The 25,194-nt window shown below is 43.4% G+C and overlaps 1 protein-coding gene across 1 annotated transcript; it reads left to right on the top strand.

The window, feature by feature from the left end:
• The first annotated feature begins 10,290 nt into the window (after window positions 1-10,290).
• hspb7 (heat shock protein family, member 7 (cardiovascular)) lies at window positions 10,291-14,395 on the top strand. The gene is made up of 3 exons (XM_056274540.1): window positions 10,291-10,805; window positions 12,259-12,383; window positions 13,454-14,395. The coding sequence occupies exons 1-3, from the start codon at window positions 10,628-10,630 to the stop codon at window positions 13,631-13,633; spliced, it is 483 nt and encodes a 160-aa protein (XP_056130515.1). The 5' UTR covers window positions 10,291-10,627; the 3' UTR covers window positions 13,634-14,395.
• The last annotated feature ends 10,799 nt before the right edge of the window (window positions 14,396-25,194 follow it).

The raw sequence follows: 25,194 nt of genomic DNA, 5'->3' as shown, positions 1-25,194 counted from the left end.
GGAGTTGATGGACACTTGATGGGAACATGACATCCATCTATACAGCCAATCACTCCTGGGAAGTGATTAGAACTTGGAGAGAACTGGGTAACGGCCTTCTTCTTTGAGACAGAGAGGAAAGTCTAGGATCAAGCAAAGATATGATCTCCAGTGCATTTTCTTTATACATACAAAAGCGGTCTTGAAAAATTATTTCATCAAAGTAGTTTAATGGATTACTTCTATCCACAATTACTCGTCTGGCTGGCCTCTGTATTGCATGTTGGTCTTCATTTAGATATTCCAAGTAGTCCATGCTCCCTCGCAAACTGCTAAGCAGAAATTAAACCTGCCTCTTTGAAGGATTAATTTAAGCTTCAATTTAGTCCTAGAGTAACTATGATCCTCCTCGCAGTCGGTTTAGTTTAATCCAGAACAGGCTAAATCTAGGACTATTTTAAGATGTGTCTGTGCAAGTCACTTTGAGTTAAGACAACTCAAACAGACATTTTAGTTTGGGACTAGGCTTAAACCTTGTCTGTGAAACTGGCCCATTGTGTCTGCTGTAATAATACTACATCAAAATTCTCTGATGTCAAATATGGCGTACCTCAGGGCTCGGTTCTTGGCTTCTTGGCCTGCTATTTTTTGCTCTTTATATTTCACCTCTTGGCCAAATTACACGCAGACATAAAATAAATTTCCATTGCTATGAGGGTGATACTCAGCTGTATGTGCCTATAAGTGCTGATGATCATACTCAGCCTGCTTGGCTGCTGTGAAATTTTGGATGACACTAAATTTCCTGCTTTTAAATTCTGATAAAACGTAGATGATGGTCATTGGCCCTGCTGGACACAGACACCAATTTGATCAAGTAACAATAACAACAACTCTGTGTTTTCACAAAGTGTGGCAGCCGAATATCTTGGTGTTACATTTGATCTCAGCCTTTCATTGATAAGCACATTAAAGAAATCACCAAGACTGCCTTTACTCACTTACGTAACATAGCTGAAATTCGGTCTTTCCTGTCCATGGCTGACGCAGAGACTCTAATACATGCATTTGTTTCATCCAGACTTGATTACTGTAATGTTCTGTTCTCAGGTCTGCCACATTCTAGTACTAAAAGTCTTCAGATGATTCAGAATGCTGCAGGTAGAATCCTAACTAAAACTAGAAAATTTGGCCACATTACACCAATTCTTGCCTCCTTTCATTGGCTTCCTATCCATGTTAGATCACACTTCAAGGTGCTTCTGCTTACTTATAAAATCCTAAATGGACTTGCACCATCATAGCTGTCTGATCTCCTTAAACCTTACATTCCATCGTAAGTCCAAAGGAGTTGAATCAAGTGCAACTGGACTTGGTATATATCCGTGAAGACGTTTCGCCTCTCATCCAAGAGGCTTTCTCAGTTTGTGCCTTTCTGACTAAAGAGCCACGCATATCTATGGCTCTGTTAGCGACGGGCGTAGGTAAACATCGGATCACAAAGAGCCATGCATATCAATAGCTCCGACAACGACTCCTAGAGGATAAATTCTGAGTCTCATCACCAGCCAGTCAAACTAGCTTGGTCAAGTCAGAAAGGCACGAACTGAGGAAGCCTCTTGGATGAGAGGCGAAACATCTTCACGGATATATACCAAGTCCAGTTGCACTTGATTCAACTCCTTTGGATAACCATGACCTGGATGAATGAGAACATTCACAGACATGTTCCATCGTAAGCTCTTCACTCTCAAAATACAGGGCTCCTGTGTGTACCTAAAGTTAAAAAGAAGGCAGCTGGTGGCAGGGTCCTGCCTGTTGCCATCAGACAATCAGAGTCTGTTGAGTCCTTTAAATCCAAACTTAAAACTCATCTTTTTTGCCTTAACCTACAGTTAGTTGCCTTTAAATTTAGTACTTCACAACCTGTACTGCATGGTGAGTCACTTTCTGTCTCATTGAATTTACCAACCGCTGTTCTGTGTATAAAGTATTGACTATTGCAAACTGTTCTCTTCTCTCACGTCTTTTCTCTGTCTCTCTGAATGATTTCTTCTCCTTTCTCTTCTTCTGTGTGTGTGAATGGTGTGATGTGAGTCACCCCTGTGTGCACATGCAGTCTGTCCTCCTCCCAGGTTTCCATGGTGATGGTGGTCGCCACCCGGACACCGCTTGGCACCCTCTTCATCACATTTTCTTTTTATATATCTTATAAATCCATATAACATTGTTATCCTGTTTCAATGTTGTATCATTCTCTTACTAAGATGTGTGACTGATGTTTTTTCTTGTCTCTTCTCCCGTGTATGTGAATGGTGTGGTGTGAGTTTCTTCTATGTGCATGTGTAGTCTGTCCTCCTGTCAGGTCTACAAGGTGGTGGTGGTCGCATGGCTCGGGTCCTGGGCTGTTCTGGTGTCGACTGGACACTGCTTATCATCTTGCTCATCATATTCTTCGTATATTTTATAATTACTATAATTCTGTTATCCTCTTTCTGTGTTGTATTCTGTAAATTGTGTAAACACAACATCCATTGCACGTTGTCCGTCTTGGGAGAGAGATCCCTCCTCTGTTGCTCTCCCTGAGGTTTCTTCCTATTCTTTCCCCCCTGTTAAATGGTTTTTTGTTTTTTGTTTTTTTGTTTATTTTGGGGGGGGGTTGTTCCTTATCCGATGCGAGGGTCTAAGGACAGGATGTTGTGTTGCTGTAAAGTCCATTGAGGCAAGCTTGTAACTTGTGATAATGGGCTACACAAATAAAATTGACTTGGCATGACTACACAGAGTTTAGTGGAGTTTGTTGTGATGCAAGCGGTACAGCATTCACCTGGCCTTGGCTGAACATTTTCTGCTGGATTTAGTTAGACTGAAAAAGAAAACCGCTATCCATTCTTTTTTCTGTTTGTTGCCTCTTTACATCAGCTCATAACTCTGAATACAGTTGATAAATATATCCTGTCATTACACAAATGTACCACAATTACACTTTTAGAAAACAGGGGTAAATGTTTCACGAAATGCGTATTATGATGTGACCATTTTAGCTTTTGTAATGCTGGCGATGCATCCTCACACTCTTAGCAGACTGATATGTGGCAGTGTTTCAAGGTGTTGCATTATTTTCATTAAAGTTAGAGAGCATCAGGGTGGTGCTCACTATAATTATTAACATACTGAATGTTCTGTGGTTTTCTTGTAGTCTAATGAGATGCAGCTCATAAGCAGAGGTTCGGACGTCATTGCAGTGACCTTCCCCAGGTTACCGAGTTGCTTCAAAGACCGTCAGTCAGAGAGCACCTCAAACACAGTGGCATTTAACATGCAAGACCAGGCAATTATATTCTGTTTGCATGTGTCCCTGCAGGAAAATAAAGATTTGGCTTCTAGTAGTTCCTCGCTCTGAAAAAGCAGGATATTCTATTACGATGGCTGGTCAAGCACTCATTGCTGATTTGCTCAAGGGCAAAGTAATTATTATAGTCACACATAGAGACAAACACACACACACACACAAATGTCCATACGCCATACAAGTTAGTTAATGTTTTCAATCCCCCCCCCCCGCCGAGACTTTAACACTCGCATTTTATTACTAATGTTTAATATCTGGATGGTGAGAATGCCCCCCAACACACGCACACACATGCAACCACTTTTCCCTTCTATTATTTTTAATTGTCAATAGAAACCACGTAATAATACGAGTAGAAACTCAGAATAACGGGTAGTTTATATTCACAAGCGATCGTTGTTGTACAAAAGATCTGAGTCTTTTTATTTTTCAAATTGACTGAAGAAGTTGAAAACCATGAAAGCATTTCTTGATACAGTTGTGGGGAAAGTTTTCAACACCAAATTGAATCAAACCGTAGGAAACAAATTATTTGGCAGCAGGGAGTTATTGGAGTCACATGTCCCCCCCGATTTATTTCATGAAGTCACGGGAAAACCAGTTCGACGCCCGCATTCGATGCCAAACTAGATCTCTTAAAAGCCTTGACGCAAATGGTTCTTAACCAAATATTTGTTCTTCATACATTCAGAATGAATGAGAGACCACAACAATATCACCATCATCATCTTCATCATTAATTCTGTCTCAATGTGATTTTCTTTTGCTGTATGGTATATTGATGCTACTTTTAACCATGCAGTGATTTACTGGCTTACCAGATGTGTCACCACCTCACCACCACTAAAGCTTTATCAGCTGCCACACCTAGGTGAAGCATGTGCTGCTCGGTTTTGTAGCTGACCATTGAATTTGCTTATTTACACTTCTAAATATAGACTCGCCCGTGTCCTGGGACTGTGTTAATGTTATTCAGTATGTTGTTTTTTTTTTGGTTTTTTTTTTCCTCTGCCTTGAGAATATAGTGGAAAGACATATTGCTGCTGGGTGGTTTAGTTATTTGGTGGAAACCACAACAGAGACAAGACACTGTTTAATGGACAGGGTTCGTAGCTGCAACTCATTGGAGGCTTATACAGGCATAATATGCCTGCCATTTTCTATTCATCCTCTCCTTACTACTACTGCTGTTGCTATTACTAATACTAATACTACAAGTAAAACAATAATAACAATAATAAAGATATTATAAATAATAATGTAATTATTATTTGATTATAGTTACTATAATTATACATAATCTATTATATAATATATAAAATCATATATATTATACATCATAATTATTGTTTATTATAATTATTGTAAAAATAATAATATAATAACCCAGTGTCGGGTCGGAGAAGCTGCTGATGATGAGATAATAATAATAATAATAATAATAATAGCGGTAGTAGCCGTAGAAATAACAATATAACAGAGAAGAAGAAGGAGAGTGTTGGCCCCTTTAGCTCCCCAGGCCTCTTCTGAAAACATATTTAGCTTATAAATAGCCCATTAATTCTCAAAATGTGTCTTTAAGACTGTAAGTTAGCAATGGTGTGAGAGCAGGCCTTTTAAACAAGCGCTACCCTATCTATCACTGTGGGATGTGTCCCAGTGTGTCTGGGAACATTATGTAACACATGGCAGCTGAGACAAACACAAACCAAGAATAGGAGGTGAGTATATGAGTTTCAGTGTGTGTGTGCGTGCATGCATGTGTGTGTGAACATGTAGCTGTTTGTGTGTATGTGTGTCTCGTAAATTAGGCTGCTAGGAAGCTAGATAGTAAATAGGACTAAGTAGCTGGAGAACTAGTGAGCTAGACAGCCACACGTATGAAGAAAGCCTGAATGTTTTCACAAAGTTAAATTAGTTCCACTGTTTTGGCTGTTGTTGTGCCATTGCAGATTACATCTGTGACCCTTCAAAAGGTGGCTCAATGTCAGCAGTGACACGGATTACTGGCAAGTGGATCAGATTCATGTTTAATGTCTCTCTATCCCACACACACACACGCTTATGCGCTTGGGGTTTCTTCCTGCCTCTGTGTTAATGGTGTTATCGTTTCTATATTCCTGGCGTGCTTTCAAATTCCCTCCTCCCATTCAATTGCCTTTTTCACAACATAGTCACTCCTCATATTGCTTTCAACAGAAGCGTTGGAATCAACTCAGCTCAAGGTTGAGTTAGAAGAGTTAAATGATGGCATGAGCACCTTCTCTCTCTCTCTCTCTCTCTCTCTCTCTCTCTCTCTCTCTCTCTCTCTCTCTCTCTCTCTCTCTCTCTCTCTCTCTCTATATATATATATATATATACATATACACACACACACATATATATATTGCATATTGGTAGGTAGCATTAGATTGATGCTTCTCAAAAGGTGCATTTTCTAGACTGTAAGGCATTAATTACATATTTGGAATGTGTACTTTTATTTTTGATCAATATTAATAAACATAATCCCAGATTTCTCTTTGACACTATCGAAACGTACTAAAAAGCAGCCGTCTATTAGCTGCTCACCATTCACAGCCTACAAGTTTCTTTTTCTTCAATAAGGTTGGTGAGATCGTAAGCAAAATTAGTTCTTCAACTCCAGCTACTCCTGCAGATCCTGTTTTAACAACTTCATAGCTATACAATAAGTCACTGATAGTCCCTGTTATTACAGCTTTTGAGACTATCTCTCTTGATAATTTGACTAAGCTTGTGTCAGCTTCTAAACCACCTACTTGCCTACTTGACCCTTTACCAGCCAAACTTTTTAAAGACCTCTGGCCTTTCCTGGGACCTGCAATGCTAGACATTGTTAATTTATCACTTACTACTGGCACTGCTCCCAGCAGTTTTAAGACAGCTGTTGTTAAACCTCTACTTTAAAAACTGCACCTCGATCCAAGGTCTCTTAATAACTATTGACCAGTCTCTAATCTTCCATTCTTTTCTAAAACACTAGAGAGAGAGTTGTGTATCTACAACTTTCAACCCATATAGAAGAAAACTATATAGCTTTTCAGTTGGCTTTCAGGGCCTGTCACTTCACTGAAACTGCTCTGACAACAGTGGTGAATGATCTTCTACTAGCTATGGACTCTGATTCCACTTCTGTGCTTCTACTACTGGACCTCGGCAGAGCCTTTGACACCATTGATGGCTGTATACTAGTCGACAGAATAAATTGTAATTTTGATGTCTCTGGCTTAGCTCTCTCTTGGCTCAAGTCCTACTTATCTGGAACAACACATTGTGTCTGCTATAATAATATTACATCAAAATTCTTTGGGTTTGAATATGCTGTATCTCAGGGCTCAGTTCTTGACCCTCTCATTTTCTCTCGTTATATTTCACCTCTTGGCCAAATTATACGCAGTCACGGAATAAATTTCCATTACTATGCTGATGATACTCAGCTGTATGTGCCTATAAGGGCTGGTGATCATACTCAAATGACTAATTTAGAGGCCTGCTTGGCTGCTGTGAAAAATTGGATGACACTGAATTGTCTGCTTTTAAATTCGGGTAAAACAGGTGCTGGTCATTGGCCCTGCTAGACACAGACCAGTATGATCAAATAATAACTATCAATAACTCTGTGATTTCACAAAGTGTGGCAGCCAAAAATCTTGGTGTTACGTTTGATCTCAGCCTTTCCTTTGATAAGCATGTTAAAGAAATCACCAAGAGTGCCTTTTATCACTTACGTAACACAGCTAAAATCCAGACTTTCCTGTCCTTGGCTGATGCAGAGACTCTAATACATGCATTTGTTTCATCAAGACTTGATCACTGTAATGTTCTGTTCTCAGGTCTGCCACATGCTGGTACTAAAAGTCTTCAGATGGTTCAGAATGCTGCAGCTAGAATCTTAACCAAAACTAGAAAATTTGACCATATTACACCAATTCTTGCCTCCCTTCATTGGTTTCCTATCCATGTTAGATAAGACTTCAAGGTGCTTTTGCTGACTTATAAAATCCTAAATGGACTTGCCCCATCATACCTGTCTGAGCTCCTTTAACCGTACATTCAGTCTCAAGTTCTCCACTCTCAAAGTACAGGGCTTCAGTGTGTACCCAAAGTTGAAGTCAGCTGGTGGCAGGGCCTTTTCCTATCTGGCCCCATTCTTATGGAAAAACCTGCCTGCTGCTGTCAGACAATCAGTCTGTTGAGTCCTTTAACTCAAACCTTAAAACTCATCTTTTTGACTTAGACCACAATTAGTTGCCTTTAAGTTGAGTGCTTCACAATCTGTACTACATGGTGGGTCGGTTTCTGTCTCAATGAATTCACAAAGCGCTCTTCTGCCAACAAGATTATAGAGTATAGATTATTGACTATTGCAAACTGTTCTCTTCTCTCACATGTCTTTTCTCTCTCTCTGAATGATGTCTTCTCCTTTCTCTTCTTCTGTGTGTGTGAATGGTGTGATGTGAGTCTCCCTTGTGTACACGTGCAGTCTGTCCTCCTTTCAGGTCTCCATGGTGATGGTGGTTGCCACCTGGACACTGCTTGGCATCACTTTCATCACATTTTCTTTTTTCTTTTTTTTTCCATCACCTTATAAATCCATATAACACTGTTATCCTGTTTCAATTTTATATCCTTCTTTCACTCAGATGTGTGACTGATGTGTTTTTTTGTTTTTTGTTTTTTTGTCTACATGGTGATGGTGTTCACGTGGCTCAGGTCCTAGGCTGTTGCTTTGGCGTCTGGACACTGCTTGTCATCCTCCTCATCATATTCTTCACATATTTTATAATTCCATTATAATTCTGTTATCTTGCTTCAATGTTGTATTCTGTAAATTATGTTTTATTCTGTACACACAACATCCATTGCACGTCTGTTCATCTCAGGAGAGAGAGCCCTCCTCTGTTGCTCTCCCTGAGGTTTCTTCCTATTTTTTCTCCCTGTTAAAGGTTTTTTTGTGAGGGTCTAAGGACAGGATGTTGTGTTGCTGTAAAGCCCACTCAGGCAACTTTGTAATTTGTGATATCAGGCTATACAAATAAAATTTACTTGACTTGAATTTGAGTCTTGTTTACGTAACACTGGTTCCAGACTGGAGGTCTACATTTATCTATCATTCTTATTTATCAGTACATTTCCAGGTACAACATAACCTCAAAGTATTCCTTTCCACAACCCCAGTTCTGAGGCCGTCCTCTGTTTGTCAATTAATCTAGCTCAAAGGACAGGATATTCTCAGGTTTGAGTCATTTTGAATACGTCAGATTTTGTTATTCCAACCTGTTTTTACTTCCCCACACCACATCCCTCCCTCCTCTCGCTCATTACCTATCTCCCCTTTAACCCCTCTATTGTCTCTCTACCTCCCTAAGTGTCTCATTTTCAGCTCCTCGTATCTTCCATGGACTTCATAACACCTCGCCCCCCCCCAGCCCCCCACCACTTCTACACCCCCCCCCCCCACACACACACACACACACAACTTTTCAGTCTCTCGCTCTAATTTTTCTGGAATAGTAGACTGGCCAGACAAAGCCTCTAACCAATGGACAGTGTGTGTGGGGAGGGGATGGTTGCTGAGGGAGGGGGTGGGGGGGGTGAGTTGCCGGGCTGTATTTAGACCTGAGCAGGGAGCTCTTGAGTTTAAACTGATAAGCACGTGTGTCACTGTGTGTTGTCAATTATACAACTGGAGGCCCTTCGTGCATGGTTTCAAACCCGCGAGAAAGGGGGAAAGGCATCATTTTAAACAAAAAGTGGCTTGATTTCAAATTCCAGTCTTATTGTGATGAAACACAGTTTATGTATTTTGTGTGCAGGTTGAGGTTGATGTTATGCTCCCAATGACCACTGTTCATGCTTACACAATTGCACCACCATTGTGTTAACAGTTGTCATCGTACAAGACCTTGCTTGAATGTTAGTTTTGAGTAAGTGCACATTTTGGTTTGTGACGTAATCATTTGACTGAAAGCTGCCGTGAAAAAGAAAAAAAATGCAATTTGTACTTGCTAGTAGTGGACATGTATGTTGGAAGGTCCATAAATGGATTTTATCAGATAAGGTGTTCAGCAGCACTGAGCAGAGAGAGACCTTCTCTGATGGTGATGTAGCGTGTTGCCTATACAGATATTAATAACCCCAGTATCCTCACTACGTCTGACCTCAGCACACCCAACGATGGCTTTGTTTAGGGCCACATTCTTTCCATCTTTATTTTCCTTCAGCTTATCCCGAGATGAGGGGGGAAAAAGGGTTCTTTTTCGGTTTTCAGTCCAATTCTCCTCATTAATCAAAATGATTAAGAAGATAACACACAAACGAAGCATGCGCTCCAAGACTCGCTTGGACAAACTCGCCGCAAAACACTTTGTTTTAGAAGTCAAACGATTTCCGAGTGTCCATGAGAGTATTATTAAACACGTGAACGATTAGAAAAGCAAATGCTCAGACTTTGGATAACGATGGGGGACGGGTGGGGGGGGGTCAGCCTTGCAGTTTTTGGACGTCATGGTGATACTGACTGTGAGGAGCCGTGTGTGGATCTGATGTCAGGACAAAGGGTTAACGGTTAACGCTAACAAAGCAGGAGAAACGGAGCAGAAGGAGTCGGAGCGAGGGAGCGGGGGAGGATGGCTATTTCAGGGATGGAGTGTTTGGAATGCCAACTGTTGACTCACCGCCCTCTGTTCTCTCGCTCCCTCTCTCCCTCTCTCTCAAATCCCCTCGCTCCCTCTCTTAACCTCCAGCCCTTCATCATGAAGAACTTTTCCGACCGCAGACCCCTCACTCTCTCTGTCTGACGATAAATATAGCTCACTATTAGCCTTTCCAAACACACAGAGCGGTGTGGACACGTGCCCACTACCTCACCATCCCACCCACCAAACCCCACACTGCAGTATAAAAGACCACTGGGTGAGTGGCTGTGATTGGGGAAATCCAGTTACGGACACACGCGTAGAGAGGAAACAGTAGGGAGACGCTACGAAAGTAAGCCCATAAAAGCAAGTAAGCTAATAGGCAAGGAGTTTTGCAGAACCCAAACCAAGGGATAACCAGGCACACTCAACTGAAAGAAAAAGAAAAGCTAGAGAAGGGGGGGGGGGGCAGTTGCTGTCCAATTATCGCGACGTTTTGAAGAAATAAACCGGCTGAGATTTCTGGAGCAGCGTCGTTTCCCTCCGCCTCCCGATTCTTCTTCTCTTTTCACTCTCCCTCTCTGCCTCCCCAAAGCAGGACTCCTCTGACCCACCTTCCTGGCACTCTTAGCCATCCATGAGTGTGACCAACTCCTCTGCCTATCGATCGGAGCGCAGTTTCCACCAGACCTCTTCCTCGTCATCCTCGTCGTCTTCGTCCTCTGGAAACCCATACATGGAGAAGAGCAGGGGACTGTTTGCTGAGGACTTTGGCTCCTTCATGAGGCCTGGGAATGACGCCTTGGGGTTCCCCAGTAAGTTGGCAACGGTTGTGGATCTATAAGACACAACACGAAAAAAAAGATGAAAATTACAAATGTTGTAGATTGAAGTCACGACTTTTACATTGCATGTGCAGGTGATGGCTGTTTCTGTTTACACAATTCAAAAGATTTGTTGGCTTATATTGCGCAGTGGAGCACATGGCTTATCTGTGGAGTTGTTGCAAAGCAGTCTGCAGGTTCTCCGTGCACTGTGTGCGCGCGCGCGCGCGCACACACACACACTCGAGTCGGAAGGTGTTGTAGCGATTTAGGAGAGCAGCCGAGAACTGCCGCAGCCGGGACGCGAACCCAGGTCTCCCGCACCACGGGCGACTGCGTTAACCAGTCGACTAAAGGGTCCGACCCGTTAGCCAAGGGCCAGCGAGTCTAGTCGTTTGTGATCGTTACAGTGTTCATGTGCTGCATCTGACCTTTGGGTAGGGTACACGGTGCTTCACGCCAGGGACCGTGACCTACTGAGGCAAAACAGCAGGGCAGAGCAGGATATTTTGGTGCCGTGATTGGTAAACCTATAGTACAGGTGTAGGAGATATTGGGAGGGAGGAGGAGGGATGGTGTAGGTTGGGGAAAAGCTACACACACACGCGCGCGCGCGCACACACACACACACACAAAGCCAAGGAATGCTGAAGTCTTTGCCAGCAGTTTGACTTCACACATTAAGAATGACTGGGATGACGTCTGCATAAGGAAAGACCAGAAGGTTGCCTGGTTACCAGTGTGCGCACACACACACACGCACACACAGAAATTGTGGTGACCTCATGTAGCCAAACCAGTCTGGACACATCAAGTAAAAATGCACGCAGCAAACACGGTCATTTCCAATTTAACGCCGTGCGTGTGGATTCATTTCGGTTGACGCACATGTTGTTCCCGAGGTCAGAGCAACTGCGCACCGACCGTTGACACTGGCCTGATGACAGGACCTGGTGATTTTTCATCACACTTACTGCGCGAGGTTCCTTTGTTGTGAGCACACCGAGCCATAAAACGAAGCAAGGAAAGCACAACAGGTTCGCATTAGAAAAGCAGCTAAAAATAATCCCTGACTGTTCTTGTTGTAGCAGTAACAGGACTGTGACCAACACCCAGGGATTTGAAATTCGACGGACCGACTAATCAAATTCAACAGGAAGTAGTGTAACCGTTTATTTTCTCGCCCGGTGCGGGATTCGATACGGGGTGTACTGCACCACAAGGTGACATCACTAACCGCTCGGCTAAAGGGTCAGACCCGTTAGCTAGCGGCTAACGTGTCTTATTAGTAGTTTACAGTAGCTACAACCGGCTCCCCACTCTAATCCGTCCCACCTATTATCCATTCTAGATGGGAAGGACACACGATCTTATGGTTTTGTTGTATCGAATAACAGCTTCCTCCTCTAGGCCGAGATGTTTTCTGACCTCCTGGTTGTTCCAGGTGCAGCTGGGAAGATCAAGACCCTCGGGGACTCGTACCAGTTCACAGTCGATGTCCGGGACTTTTCCCCCGAGGACGTCATCGTCACAACTTCCAACAACCAGATTGAAGTGCGTGCAGAGAAGGTGGGCGGCTCGCTGTTTGAGTTGGCATGACCACCGCAATGACACGGATGGCAAAATAACACCTGAGTGACCCAAAGGGGAAACCGAACGTCTGATCTGTGATCTGTGATCTGACGCGTCCGCTGCCAAACCTATTTCCGCCCAAGCTTCAGTTCACCGTGATCAGTTGTGATTCCATACAACCATGTGCCCTTTCTTTGATCGTGCACGTTTTCAGAATTGAAACTTCCGGCGCCCGGGTAGCGATCTATTCCGTTGCCTACCAACACGGGGATCTTCAATTCGAATCCCCGTGTTACCTCCGGCTTGGTCGGACATGCCTACAGACACAATTGGCCGTGTTTGCGGGTGAGAAGCCGGATGTGGGTATGTGTCCTGGTCGCTGCACTAGCGCCTCCTCTGGTCAGTCGGTGCGCCTGTCCGGGGGGGGGGGACTGGGAGTAATAGCGTGATCCTCCCACGCGTTACATCCTCCTGGCGAAACTCCTCACTATCAGGCAGGGGCGGATCTACAGGGTGGCAAGGGGTGGCAGCTGCCACCTCTGGGACACAGTCTTGCCACCCCTGTTGCCACCCCATTTATAAATCAGATAATATGTTTTTAAAGTATATTTTATGTACATGCATGGTGAAGGTCAATGAGACCCGCACCAAACTCATCTCAAACATAAGTTGCCGATTTAGAATCCCCCTCCCCCTCACAGGCGCGGATCTACAGGGTGGCTAGGGGTGGCAGCTGCCACCTCTGGGACACAGTCTTGCCACCCCTTTGCCACCCCAGGAAAAAATCTCTAGATCCACCACTGCTATCAGGTGAAAACAAGCGGCTGGCGACTCTGGTAGAGACACGTGGTAGTGTGCAGAGGGGGTGGAGCAGCGACAGGAACGGCTGGAAGAGTGGGTTAATTGGCCAGATAAAATTGGGGGGGAGAGGGATCTATTTCTATCTAAGCTTCAATTCACTGTGATCAATTATGAGTCCATACAACCTTTTCTTTGATCGTGCACGTGCTCAGAATTGAAACGTCCATCAACATTACGTCATCTGTACTATATCTTCCTTTTGACAGTTGGCTCAGGATGGCACTGTGATGAACACGTTCACCCACAAGTGCCAGCTGCCGGAGGACGTGGACCCCACCTCCGTGACGTCATCACTCGGCACCGAGGGAACTCTGACAGTCAGGGCACGCAGACATCAGGCCAAACACGAGCACACGCAGACCTTTCGCACGGAGATCAAGATCTAGAGGCGGACTTCGCTCCTCCGCCACGGCTCCCCATTCCCTCACCTGGGTTTTGTATGCTACTTCCCCCATTTCCTGCCTTCTGCAAAGTCACTGTACATTCTGCTGCATGAGTGCTGTTGTAATGAAACATAGTGTGTCTTCTCTCCTCCATGACTGCACCTGTGTATCATGTTAATTTGTTTTGTTTTCGGAGTAAACTGCATACACATGTTAAATATGCAAGCTCATTATATTGATGCTTTTTTTTTTTAAAAACAGCCTGAGACACGTGCACATACACATTCTCACTCCCTCAAACGCTCACAGCACTTTCTCTGTACCCCTCTCTCTGAATCTCTAACTCAATTCTGCAACTTCTACTCAACTTGGATACTTCTGACTGTTCGCTAATAATTTATTGTATACTGTTATTTGTCTGAACAAATGTTCCTGTTTTGCAAGTAAAAGCACCAACACGTCGATTGTTGGCCAACGATAGATGTGTGGTGTTGCGCCTTAATCGATATTTCTGTCAAAAGTGGATGAAGAGAACGAATTCACGAAATAAACCACCGTAGGATTTCCCTTACGAATAAAACAATGTGCGCTTTATTCGTAAAAACTTGTGTACTTTGTGCTGCATGAAGTACACAAGTTTTTAAGTCTAGAAAATTGAAATCTTCTGAGTCCTTTTGAATCAAACGTGTGATATACGCGCTGACAACATGCATTTTGCAAAAATAAATCCTATACTTGAACCGCTGAATCTCGATTTGCTTGTAAATATACACCATGCCTGACTATTTTTCTTTACAAATCAATTTTCTAAGGAGTCGGTCGGGAGACAACCCCCGGCTCGTGTCTACTACGCCATCGTGTGGTTTGTACGCGGCACTGCGCTTGCCGAGACTGCGCCTGCTCACAATGTTATTGTTCCTGCAGTAGAGGAGGCTGCAGTTTCAGGGAGAAGGGACAAGCTGCAGTGTCGCAGTACTACACAACAGACCCAGATCCACTACATGACACACCTACTTCACTACACCCCCCTGCCCCCCCCGTCGGTGTTACCCTAAAGGCATGTCTTGATGCATGCTCAATAATCCAGGTAAGGAAATCACAGGAAGTTGAATCAGTTGATGTGGACACAACGTTTATTAACAGAAATGTTTCATCACTCGTTTAAGGTGACCTCTTCAGTCTAAACTGATTGCAGGTACCCCCGCCCTTATAAACAATACAGTGGCATTTCGGTCGTTATGCTTTAAAGGTCAGGATCAGAAATCAGGAATATTTATTTGTGATTTCATTCCATGCACCTGCGCACATGAAATGAAACGAAATGTCATTTCCCCCAGCCCACAGCACTGCAACGCAAAGACAAAACCACATATCCAAACTACAAGAACACATGTATCCAAACTACAAAACATGCACAAACTACATATACAAAACTTATACAAACTACAAAACTATATATATATATTTTACCATGATTTTCTTATTTTATCATCACCAGTTTTTATGTATGAAATGTCAGATATATGTTTATCAATTGCATGTACATGTTTAGTGGGACTTGTTTAAGTAGCCCAAAAACTACATGAAACATGGAATTAGTGTATGTACAAAAGTAAGTGAACCCCCAGCTGCATTGGTTAAGTCAAGCAGGTAACAGACTCGGGTGAAACACATTTGGGTGCTTAATTAATCATTTAAGCAGACCAATGAAATGAGACATCCTTGGGAAAGGGTTTGGCCTGCACTAATTAAAAGAGAGAGGAAACCAACCAAACCACTGTGGTCCCATACAAATCAACAAGGAGATATCCGAGGACATGAAGAAGAGGGTAGTGACAGCCCATCAGTCTGGGGAGGGATATAAGACCATCTCCAAAAGATTCCAGCTCCATCCATCCACTGTAAGACAATTAATTTACAAATGAAGGGCCTTCAACATGACAGCAACTCTGCCTAGAAGTGGACGCCCATCAAAACTATCACCCAGAAGCACCAGAAAAATAATAAATCAGGTAAAGGCCAACCCACACATCACCTCTAGAGAGTTGCAGACCTCTCTGGTAGCATCTGGGACTAATGTGCATGCGTCTACAATCAGACGAAAATTGAATAGCCATGACATTCATGGGAGGGTTGCTAGAAGGAAGCCTCTGCTCTCAAAAAAGAACAAAGCTGCCCATTTCAACTTTGCCAGAGAGCACTTGGACAAACCAGAGACCTTCTGGAAGTCCATTCTCTGGACAGACGAGTCCAAAATAGAATTATTTGGTCACAATCAAAACCAACATGTTTGGAGAAAAGCCAACACTGCATATGAAGAAAAGAACCCCCTCCCAACAGTGAAGCATGGTGGTGGAAATGCTTTTCTGCTTCTGGACCTCGACGACTCCATATTATCCAAGGAACCATGGATTCTCCGGCATATCAACAAACTCTTGACCAGAATCTCCTGCCATCAGTCAGGGAGTTGAAGCTGGGACGAAAATGGATTATGCAACAAGACAATGACCCAAAGCATTCCAGCAAAACTACAAAGGAATGGCTTCAGAGAAAGAGGATTCGCACTCTGGATAGGCCCAGTCAAAGTCCGGACCTTAATCCAATTGGAATGTTGTGGCGAGACCTGAAGAAGTTGGTACATACCAGATGTCCCTCCAACCTCTCTCAACTGGCTGAGTTCTGCAAGGAGGAGTGGGCAAAAAGCCCCATAAGCAGATACGAGAGACTGGTTAGTGGTTACAGAAGACGTTTGGTTGAAGTAATGGCCTCAAAAGGAGGAGCCACAAGCTACTAATACAAGGGTTCACATACTTTTGCACATGTTAAATTTTCAGTTTTTGTGAAATAAACCACCTTTGTTGAATTAAATAATGAAAATATATCTCTTTTTGTGTGTGTGTCCATTATTTGGAAGGTGTGCTTTACAAAGGGATTTGGATGTATGTATAATAAGCTTATTTTAATATTTATAATAAAAACAGTGACCATGTCTGGAGGGTTCACAAACTTTCAAGCAGCACTGTATATATATATATATATATATATATATAAATGTTCAATGTCCAGAATGACTGTTGGAACTGCCGGTCTGCATGGACTACCAGTTAGCTTAGCCTGTCCTGCTTCAGCGTCCTGTCAGGCCACCCTTGGTGTTTCCTCTTCGGGCACAGCTCCAGGCAGGGCTGTGGTCCCTGGGCCCACAGGATGCAGCAGACCAGGCTCCCCCAGCCATCACAGGAAGACACAAACTTAGACGTGGACAAAGACCCTGCATGGACAGTGCTGGGTGAGGCTGCCGCAAAACCTAAGTTCGCGCTGCCATCTTCCCACATTTCTTCCCACGCGCTTCCAATGACCTCACGGTCTCACCATCCCACTTCTGACACCAATGTAGCGAATTCGGAGGGGCAAACACAGGAAGTGCCGCGGCCGAGACGCGAACTCGCGTCGCCCGCACCGCGGGAGACATCGCTAACCGCTCGATTAAAGGGTCAGACCCGTCAGCCAGCGGCCAACGTGTCTACTTATCCATGCACGTTACAATATTAATAAAACATTCAACTTATTCAAGACTTGAAAGAATGTGAACCTATCCTCAAGCTACCCTGCGGTTTTCCGGTTAAATGCGTTTACTGTGAAGCAGTAGGATAATTGGCTTTGTATTAGTAACTCAATACAGCTCTGCCGCGGCTGTGAGAGAGCAATCAGTTATCAGTGAGGCTGATGTCATAAAATGACTAACAGTTACGCTGGGGAACACAAACACACAATTTCCTGTAAACCCCTTACGCAAGTTTTATCCAAAGGTGGACTTTTCCATTAACAGTGAAATCCTGTATTAAAAAAAGAGGTCATTACAGAATCAAAATACGCCGAATACATATTATTCGATAAACGAATTGCGACCCTAAATAGTACCAAAAACGTCTTTTTTATTTCATGAAAATGAATGAAAATCTTAACTTTAAGAACATGTTTGAAGACATGCAGATACCCTGCATACCAAAGTACTTCAGCAATCTTCTTGACTAGGGATGCTGACACTGCTGCCAGGTTGAACCACCGCACCGCATGCTTTAGGGCATGGGTGCCCACTACGTCGATCGCGATCGACCAGTAGATCGCGAAGGCAGTGCTCGTAGATCTCCATGACGTTCCAAAAAACTTTTTTTTTTCAAGACATTAATTAGCCTATCATCTGTCCTCCATTTGGCAATTGCCTTTTGATTGACGTAAAGGACGGTCAGTCTGCTGTTGCCTAAAACCAAAGATTCTAGAGCGGAACCTAAAACTTTGTTACATTAGGTTACCATAACAACCAGAGCCCTTCTCGAACGTACCTTGAAGTTCACATGCCTACAACGTGAGCTAATGCAGAACTGCATCGAGCTAGCTAGTTCAACTCTATAAAAAAAATTCTACTAAAAAGTGAAACAAAACAAAAATGAGTGGGGGAGCCGGACCTAGCAAGAAACAAAAAATGTACCCTTTCCATGTGGAATGGGAGGAGGACTTTTTTTTCACCATGTCTTATTCCAAATGCGTTTGTCTCATCTGTCAGTCTAGCATTGCTATCCCAAAGAAAGGAAATGTGGAGAGGCACTTTCGAACTGTTCATAAAAACTATGACAATGACTTCCCTCCGAAAAGCGAGCTGAGAAAGATGAAGGTGAGGGAACTAAAATCGCAGTTAATCGTGCAGCAGTCACTTTTCACGCAGCCGCATTCAAAGGCAAAGGCAGCCACCAAAGCATCTTTACGGGTGAGTCACTCCATCATTAAGCATAAGAAAGCCTTCCAAGATGGAGAGATGATGAAAGAGGCCTTCCTTCAGGCAGCAGATTCGTTGTTTCGGGACTTTAAAAACAAATCAGAAATAATATCTTCAATCAAAGCTCCCCAGTTATCAAGCAATTCTGTCACAAGGCGCTGTGAAGTGATGGGCGATGATTTGACACAGCAGCTTTGGAGGGACATCGTGGACTGCGAGTGTTTCTCACTACAATTGGACGAGTCTACGGACATAAGTGATACGGCCCAATTGTGCATTTTCATTCGCATGGTGTTTCAAGATATGACCGCAAAAGAGGAGTTGTTAACAATACTACCCATGAAGGAAGACACGCGGGGAGAGGACATTTTTCAGATTTTCAAAAACTTCGTGGATAAAACCCAGCTCCCAGTGTGTAAACTGGTGTCAATCACCACGGACGGTGCGCCTGCTATGGTGGGCCGCTCAAATGGATTGATTGCTAAGTGCAGGGAGGACGATGCTTACCCGGACTTCCTTAATTACCATTGCATAATACACCAACAAGCATTATGCGCTAAAAATGAAAGAGATCATGGATGTGGCAACCAAACCCGCCTGTTCTATTCGAGCGAGGTCTCGTCAAAGACGGTTGTTTCGTACACATTTGGAAGAGGCCGACTGTAACTACTCTGACCTCTTGCTACACACTGACGTGAGATGGCTTAGTAGAGGGAGATTCTTGCAGAGATTTCGAGAGCTCTGTCCGGAGATTAAGGAGTTTCTCCTTATCACTAAACATGCGGAACACAAGCAACTTAATGACAATCAGTGGCTGCTAGACTTGGCGTTTTTAACTGATTTAACCAACATGTTGAACGAGCTTAATTTAGAGCTGCAAGGAAAAGACAACAGCGTGGTAAACATGATCAGCTCAGTTAACGCTTTCAAACGGAAAATGCAACTTCTGTCCTCAAAGTTGCAGCGCCGTGATTTGGGAAACTTCCGAAACCTCGCAGCAGAGCTGGAGAAGCAAGGGAGGGCGTGTGCGCAACTTGACAGTGCACGCTACACAGAGCAGATTGAAAATGTCCGGTCAGACTTTGACAAACGGTTTCAAGACTTTGCTTTGCTTGAGCCAATCGCTACATTTATGTGCTACCCATTTGGGGAAGATACAGAGGTGGATTCCCTCGCCTCAAAAATGGCAACACTGTTTCACCTGAACTCATCTGCAGTGGAGGATGAGATGCTGACAGTACAGGCTGACATTCAGCTTTAGTCCAGGGCGCATGGAGAGTTTTGGAACTTACTTACAGAGGACAAGTACCCAAACATGAGGAAATGCGCAACCTCCTTGACGGCATTATTCAGCTCTACTTATTTGTGTGAGTCAGCCTTTTCTCACATGAAGATTATCAAGTCCAAATACCGTTCCGCCATGACAGATGATCATTTGGAGGCCTGCTTGAGGCTGGCTACCAGCAGCTACTGTCCGAACTATGCAACCTGTCTGACTCCCTCCAGTGCAGGTCATCCTCAGAGTAGAGAGGTAGAGATCACAAATCTATTTACCACAGCTGTAAAGGTTCATGCAGTGATGTAATTTCAACATAGTGTAGTAGCAAATGCTTGGTATGATTATTGCCTGTGTAAGGTTCAATATAAATGCAAATCCATTGCAATACTATATATGTAACACAACATGTATATAAATACACACACTGCATATAAATGTTCATATATATGTAAAACATGTATTGAGTATTTTTATTATTATTTTTAATATGAGTAGATCATTTTGACCTGGTCATTTTAAAAGTAGCTCACGAGTCAAAAAATTGTGGGCACCCCTGCTTTAGGGTGTCATCATCAGTGGCGACAGGAGAGATATGACTCTTTCTCACAGTATCTGTCATCACCCAAGCAGATTTTCGTGCAAAATTTCATTAACTTCCATTGCACCCACCAATTTTTACGTTTGAAAGGATACGCATAACCACTGGCTTTTAAACCGAAACTCTGCTGTCTGACACTTAAAGGACGATTTCGACATTTTTAGGAAATGTGCTTATTTGCATTCTTGCCAAGAGTTAGATTAGAAAATCTCTCTTGTCTACAGTGATATTGTAACGTGCATGGATAAGAAGACACGCTGGCCGCTGGCTCGCGGGTCAGACCTTTTAGTCTAGCGGTTAGCTATGTCTCCTGCGGTGCGGACGGTACGGGTTCGCTTCCCGGCCGCGGCAGTTCCTGTGGTTGCGTTGTCCCCCGAATTCGCTACATTGGTGTCAGAAGTGGGATGGAGCGACCGTAAGGCCATCGGAAGCGTGTGCGCCCTGAGGCGTGAAGGAGCTGATATGCTTAAGCGCGGGGACGCGCTTCCCGAAGGAGGGGGGCAGTGTAACGTGCATGGATAAGAAGACACGCTGACCGCTGGCTCGCGGGTCTGACCCTTTAGTCGAGCGGTTAGCGATGTCTTCTGCGATGCGAGCGATACAGGTTCGCTTCCCGGCCGCGGCAGTTACTGTGGTTGCGTTGTCCCCCGAATTCGCTACAATATGAAGCTACAGCCAGAACCTGGGTAGCTTAGCGTAAAGACTGGAAACAGGTGGAAACAACTAGCATGGCTCTGTCCAAAATGCAATAAAATCCACTTCACTGCACCTCTAAAGCTCACTAAGAAACACTTTATATTTAGATTGTTTAATCTGGACAAAAACCTAAGCGAAATGAGGGGTTATCTAATGGACTGTATTTTGGCTAAGACCTGTTGTCTTGCAACCAGCAGAGACCTCAGCAAACTTTCATTTTTACACTTCAGCCTTTGCACAGACTAAACAAACAAGATATAATATGTTGATTAATGGCCTTCGGAGGGGCTGGGGGGTGGACTTTGTTATAGCAGGGGAGAGCGATTTATTCCAAAAGCAACTGGCAATCGTTTCTATGTCGGGTTTCTAATCATGTGCCACAGAGGACCAACAGCAGGGATCTCACTGAGGAGTTCACTATTTGAAGAAGTACCGATCAGAGGGTGGAAAACCTACAGACTGTTGACCCTCCATGGCCCATGACTGGCCATCACTCGCCACAACAATAGTGTCAATAAAATATGGTAATAATTTTCACAACACTAGAGGTGGTTTAAGAGATTGATCAGTGTTATCAGAATATTAACATGGCTCTAAATCATTAGATTCAACATGTAAATCTACAGAACTACAATGCAACAGATCGACAATGAGGCCAATTAAAATTAATTATTCCATTTATTGCATGTTTCTGAGAAGAAAAACATGTATGATATCAAGAATTTACTGGAGATTAAGTCTGTGTTCAAACTGAAAACAGCACCGCATTCAAAAACTTTGTTGGTGGGTCCTCATGTGTCCTCGTGTGCCATCCAGGAAGGCTGGAGTGATCCATTCACTTTAAGGCTTATTAGATGTCAAAACACTGTATACTGTCCATGTGTACTGTCTATAGGGTTAGTGGTTGTGTCAGGAAAATTTTGCCAAATCATTATGCGGATTGACAAGACCGCCATCGGTGCTGTGCCCTCACAGGGTACCGATGGAAACTATCAAATCCGCTGTGGCGACCCCTGAGAAACAGGGAACAAGCCGAAAGAAGATGTCAGAACACTGTATAACCGTTTATAATACTACGTGGAAGGATTCTACAACTATGGAAATTTGTCATGGCAAAAAGTATTTCATCTTGCGTGACAATTGTGATGTAAACAGTAAATTTACAGCCTAACAGAAATGTGCACTTGCACGTAGCTTGGCCAGCTCAGTGCTTTGCTGGATGTTGTGTAGTGTGGCGGCAAAACTTGAGCCTGGTTCAACTTTTTAGCCAGACAAACCCTGCAATGTTTTATGAAGCCCCTTCCATTGACTCCCCCCCCCCCCACCCGTGCACTGATGCAGTGGTCTCAATCAAATTAATTTGCATAGTTGTGTTTTTTTTGTAGTGCTAATGTCAGTTTGAACACTGCCTAAGACTGCTGTGCGACTTCAATTGTTTTAAATATTTCAATTACTTACGCAGGAGCAACGTCTTCAATGCCATCTGGCTGAAAGATTTTTTTCCATTTATCCCTTTCCAACTTACCCCCCTCCCAACATTACTATGGAACATGCGAGCAAGGATGTTCCTAGTGACATGTTTTGTGTCATGTCCCACAATGGTTGCCAGGGAGGAAATCTAAAATGGAAAAAAAAATGTCCTGTCATCCAGCCATCCATTATCCAAACCGTTCATCCCACGTAGGGCTGCGGGATGCTGGAGCCTATCCCAGCAGTCATTGGGCGACAGGAAGGGAGACACCCTGGACAGGCCACCAGTCCATCACAGGGCCAACACATTCACACCTAGGGACAATGTAGTATGGCTGAGTCACCTGACCTATGTGTCTTTGGACTGTGGGAGGAAATGTGGAAAATGATAGCTCCAGTGATCTTAAAGCAAGCAGCCCCTGGGTAGGTGAAAAGTGATCTTACTGATAACTTTCTAAAGTATGTCTCAGAATCTGACCACATTGTCTTGGAATCCTTCTGAACAGACTCCAGAAGCTCAGACCAGGAAGAATTATTGGACATCTTAGACCACTACAGCTGCTGAAGAGGGCCAACTGCAGACAACTTTGAACAAATTCTACAAGAATTGACACACAAAACTCTCATCCAAGAGCCTGCTTTTGTTACTGAGCACTGGACAAGCGTGCTTGCTCCTCTCAACAAACAGTTGGAGGAAGTGGGATTTGTGTACAAAAACATGCAGCCAACAGCAAGGAAAAAAAATTATAAGTTCACTTAAGTTCCCCACCACGATGAATGCCCAAGAAAAGGAAATAGCAAAGCATTTGACAACATACCTGCGAGAGTGTGATACAAAGCGACAGTCTCGGATAAAGTAATCCTCCCACGCGCTACGTCCCTCTGGAGAAATTCCTCACTGTCAGGTGAAAAGCAGCAGCTGGTGATTCCACATGTATCATAGGAGGCATGTGGTAGTGTGCAGCCCTCCCCGGATGGGCAGAGGAGGTGGAGCAGCGACCAGGATGGCTTGGGAAATAGGGTAATTGGCCAAGTACAATTGGGGAGAAAAAAAAGTGGGGGGGGGGGGTCTAAAAACCAAACAAAACACATGTTTGGTGACTTTCATGTTGGTGTAGGCCTTCCATGCAGACCAGGTATGAAATTAGATCATGATAATTGTATTATTTCTAATGCTCTCACTTTTTACTTATCCGGTTCGCGTCCAGCTAAAGCAAAATAAACACATTATAGAATTACTACGGTCACCTACCTGGATTCTGATTTCACTCATAACAGAGTTACAATTGAAACAGAAAAATGTCCTTTCTGCAATAGTGACACTGAAACATTGGACCATTTATTCTTCTCTTGCATTGGTATTGGATATACCAATTTTGGATTGACACACACTCTTGTTTATCACTGAAAATTCCAAATATCCCTCAATTTGAAATAAATCACGTTCTTTTATTTCATGGAAAATCTTGATAAGAACACATCTGATTTGATAAATTTCCTAATCAATAATTGTAAATACCCTTTTCACTGCTGTCTTGGCGCATGCTCAATAGGAAATCACAGAAAGGTGAATCAGTTCATCTGGACACAACGTTTATTGAGAGAAACGTTTCATCACTCATCTAAGTGACCTCTTCAGTCTCCACCGACTGCAGGTATCCCCACCCTTATAAACAATACAGTGGCATAACGACAGAAAACAATGGATCAGTGTCATATGCAAATAGTGGGGGGGCATTAACTAGAGTTACAATGGCCACGTGTACTACTCACAGACGATTTGGGGATGTTTGCAATCACAGCATTATAAGATGGTGACAGATGTACTCTTATCCCCCCCACCCCCACCCCATCCGTTCAGGGTAGATGGCCTCTTTGACTCCCCGTTCAAACCAGCGTCCTCCCCATCAAGGATATCCCTATCTTTGACATGTATCTCTTTTAGCTACCGTTTTAAAAAAAAAAACAAATTCTGAATAAAATGTACAAAAAAATCAGATTGTCGTTCTTCTACTTCTTCTTCTAGGGATATTTAGCTATAAAAATAAAATTGACTTGACTTCTCCACCCTATTAATCAAGGATGGGAGGAACGCTGGTTTGAACGGGGAGTCAAGGAGGCCATCGAGGGAACGACCATCCCTGAACGGGGGGGGGGGAGGGGGTTACATCTGTATGCCACTGTATTGTTTGTAAGGGTGGGGATAGCTGCAGTCAGCTGAGACTGAAGAGGTCTGATGAAACATTTATCCCACTAAAGGTTGTGTACTGATGAACTGGTCATATTCACTGCTGTACGGAAAGGTACAAAACCATATTACGCCCACTTTACTGCCAGTTTTATCTTCTTTCTGTCTCTCAAACTTAGCAAGGAAAAACAAAAGGTGGAATAACTTGTACAAAAATAGTTGAAAATTGGTTGTTGTTGTTGTTGTTGTTCTAAGTGTACTCCAGATTCAGTAATAAGTATTCAGTAAGTGTCCCTCCCCCTTTTTTGTTTTGTTTTTCTTTTTCGTTATTGTCATTTTTTAAACTCTTGTTGACGTATGCTCTATTGCTTATTGTGTGTTTTATTGTTGATTGCACTATTTTTTTACTGCTTTGTAAGTGGTAGCTGTGAGGTGACCTTGACTGTCACGAAACTCACCTTTAAATAAAATGTTTATTAATATAATTTCTCTGTATTTGTTGATGTGTATCTCTTTAAGCTGCTGGGTCCCCCCCCCCCCAAATTTATGAATAAAATGTATT

This window comes from Lampris incognitus, chromosome 2 (assembly GCF_029633865.1).
Source record: "Lampris incognitus isolate fLamInc1 chromosome 2, fLamInc1.hap2, whole genome shotgun sequence".
Taxonomy (NCBI): Eukaryota; Metazoa; Chordata; class Actinopteri; order Lampriformes; family Lampridae; genus Lampris; species Lampris incognitus.
The sequence above is the reverse complement of the archived record's forward strand: the minus strand, read 5'-3'. Positions and strand labels throughout refer to the sequence as shown.

What these genes read in the sequence shown, in the direction of transcription:
- hspb7 (XM_056274540.1), top strand. Translation starts at nt 10,628, where the DNA reads ATGAGTGTGACCAACTCCTCTGCCTATCGATCGGAGCGCAGTTTCCAC. An exon ending in TGACGCCTTGGGGTTCCCCA is followed by an intron (nt 10,806 to 12,258) that starts GTAAGTTGGCAA and finishes TGGTTGTTCCAG; the next exon opens with GTGCAGCTGGGAAGATCAAG. An exon ending in TTGAAGTGCGTGCAGAGAAG is followed by an intron (nt 12,384 to 13,453) that starts GTGGGCGGCTCG and finishes TCCTTTTGACAG; the next exon opens with TTGGCTCAGGATGGCACTGT.